Genomic DNA, 2929 nt, shown 5'->3' on the forward strand with positions numbered 1-2929 from the left:
GGGGGGGGGGCGGAAAACGGGAAGGGGTGGCTGGAGGGAGAGATGAGGGGAGAGCCCCTCCTCCCCCCGACGTTGCAGCGGGCAGAGCGCCAGGAGTCTGATCCTGGAGAGCTCAAGGTCGAGCGCAGGGGACGGGCGAAAGGGAGGGCGCCGTGGACGCTCCGCCCTGACGGACTTGGAGAAACCCGCGGGAAGGTGGGCTAGTGGGGGGGAGGGAGGGAAACAGGTGGGAAGGATCCAGCGCGGAGGGGTGGGCTGAGAATGGGAGTGGGTGGCGGGAGGGAAAGACACGGGGAGAGCCTCCCCACCCGGCTTGTAGCGGAACCCCACCACCCCACTCCACCCGGGGTCTGATCCTGGAGAGATCAAGGCTTGCAGCGGACAGAGCGCTGAGGGGCGCTGTACAGGGGGAGCCGGGCTGGACTTTTTTCGCCTTGAGCAGCCGCATCATTTTCTGTCCTGTCGCCGCGCAAAAGGGGGCCGGGGCTGCGGGGTGCGGCGAGAATCTGGGCAGGTGCTTCTCCATATAGCCTGAAGTGCACGATCCTGCCTAATCGTGGAAGCTAAGCAGGGTCAGGCCTGGTTGAAATGTGGATGGGAGACTTCAGGTAAGGTTTGTTACCCTCCCAGAGAGCTCCGGCTATGGCAAGTATACAGATGTTACAACGGTGAAGCTGATGATGGGCCTCCCCAGGTGGGGCTCGAGGCGGTCCCCCATGAGCGGCCGCTCCGAGAAAGCGGTTCTCGAGGGGTCGTTCCCAGAAGAGTCCTTGCGCCGCCTCAGGGAAGGGGCAGCCCTGGCGGCAGAGGTCTGTGTGTGTGTGTGTGTGTGTGTGTGTGTGTGTGTGTGTGTGTGTGTGTCTCCCCACACACAAACCTGGGCCATCCTGGCTCATGTCACCATCCGCCCTCTGGGCGTTGCCGGTCGGGTTGGAAACGTGCTTCCCTAACAGTGGGTCCTGGAAAACCGTCAGCGCCACCCTGTGGGGCCAGGTGTACCCAGCGCCTGACTGCAGACGGGGCAGCCTCCCATCTTCCTCCTTCCCCGCGCAGCCCCCCTCACTGAGCTGATGTGGAGCTGAAGCAGGAGGTCCAAGTGTGCCCCTCTGAATGCCTGTCAGGGGTGAACAGCCACAGAGGCCCCGGGATGGCCTGGTTTCCACCTGTCTGTCCCCCAGGCAGCAGCAGTTGGGCACCGATCCACACCCCTGCCTCCTGGTGCTGGATTGCCCCACTGCTGCTTGGCAGGCCCCCCTGCTGGGGGGCAGGGAATGAATGTCCGTGCCTGGTCCCTTTCCATGCAATGTGGCCAGATCTCAACAGAGCCCAGGATGCAGGCCGTAAATCCTCCCTCTGGTTTGCTCCCCTGCAGACCGTCCGGTGCAGCCACCAAGAGCATCCACACCCCACCCCGTTTTCCAAAGGGACTAGTCCACATCCCTGCAGGTTTCGGTGAAGGGCCTCTGAGTGGCCTTGCTCAGCTCCTGCACCGCATTCCTGGGGCAGACCTGGGGGCTGCACCCGCCCTCTTGCATCCACCTGCCCCCCATTGCACTCCCTGCCAGATTTTCTGGGGCTTTGGGTGGGGGCAGCTGTGGGCTGCCCCACAGACGAACTTCCTCCCCATGGCTTGTTCTTCCCCCTCCACTGATCCTGCAACGGATATCGCTGGTGAGGCAGCAACCGTGGAAGAGTCGCCCCCTGCAGTGATGGCCAGTTCTTTCACGTTGGGTCGGAGGGTGAGCCCCGTCTGTGTACGTTGCACCGGGAGTGTGCCTGGGACTTGGCCCGGCTCCCCGGGTGCGAAGCGTCACGGCGTTTTCTCGGCACAATCCCACTCTTCTCTCAAGGAGGCGCACCTGGCCCTGAGCTGGAGCGAGGCCTGTCGAGGCCCGGGCGGAGGATGCCAAATTCAGCTCCGAGCTGCCTGGGTAGGAGCGGTCGCGGATTGAAGGGAGGCTGAGAAATCATCAAAGCAAGCGTTTTTTCCACAACGCGTCTTGAGCAGGGATTGGCTGCCGCAGAACCGGTGCTCCCCCCCCCCCTCAATTTGCATGGCTTTCGGGGGGATGAAGAGATCCGACGGGGAGGAGGCTCGGCTACTTCCAAGACTTGGACGCGGGTCCCTCTATGCGTGGGGATCTCATGGGCTGCCTTGCCCCCGTGTGGCCGGAAGGATGAACTGCAGCGGACTTTGGTCCCATCCAGCGGGGCTTTTCTTCGGTTCTCGCTCTTATGCGCGTCATGGCGCACGGCGTGAACTGCTGCTCTTTGTCCCCTTTCTCTGATTGTCTGCATGCCCCTCTTGGCACCAGGCACAGAGGAATCTACGGCCTGCGGAATGTTGCGGCTCCGTTACTGGGGGCAGATGCGCTCCGTGCCTTGATGACGGTTTGGGATCCCACCCCCTGCAAAAGCGGAGGAAATGCGGCGCATCCACCTGTGGTTCCGGGATCCATCTTTTCCTGCCCTCCCCGAGGCAGCGGTTCTGGGGTGGGCGACAGGAAGGGCAGGAAACGGGCGAGGGGGAGATGCACAAAGGAGCATGGGGTAGCGGGAGGGAAAGACGAGAGGAGAACTCCCCCTCCCCGTCCTTGCAGCGGGCAGCGCGCGCGCGTCCGATTCCGGCTCCCCGGGCGCGACCCGACGCTGGGCTTGCATCGCACGAACTTCCCCCTCGGGAGCCTCCCCAGGGAGGCCTTGAGTCCCGAGATCTTCTGGGTCAGTGGTGCGCGGTGCGGGCAGCGGGCCTTGCGTGGGGCAGGAGGGGGGAGCCCCCCGCAGGCGCTGTTGTTGAGGGGTGGTCGGCGCTGCTTCGTGCCCCGGAGCTGCAGCGAGCCGAGCTTCCTTTCCTGGCCTTCAGCATCCGAGGCGCTTCTGGCGGAGCGCAGGATGAAAGGGGGGGGGGGATCCCGCGGCGCCTCGCGCT

The 2929-nt window shown here is 64.3% G+C and overlaps 1 protein-coding gene across 1 annotated transcript in view; it reads right to left on the minus strand.

Moving 5' to 3' along the window:
• The window catches only part of LOC123022480 (gastrula zinc finger protein XlCGF49.1-like), a 5014-nt gene extending 2716 nt beyond the window's left edge, over positions 1-2298 (minus strand). The window contains exon 1 of the mRNA XM_044428179.1: positions 2104-2298. Coding sequence (XP_044284114.1) covers positions 2104-2298 — 195 coding nt within the window. The remainder of the gene's footprint in view (positions 1-2103) is intronic.
• Between the last annotated feature and the right edge of the window lie 631 nt (positions 2299-2929).

This window comes from Varanus komodoensis, unplaced genomic scaffold, assembly GCF_004798865.1.
Source record: "Varanus komodoensis strain SLA01 unplaced genomic scaffold, ASM479886v1 scaffold198, whole genome shotgun sequence".
Taxonomy (NCBI): domain Eukaryota; kingdom Metazoa; phylum Chordata; class Lepidosauria; order Squamata; family Varanidae; genus Varanus; species Varanus komodoensis.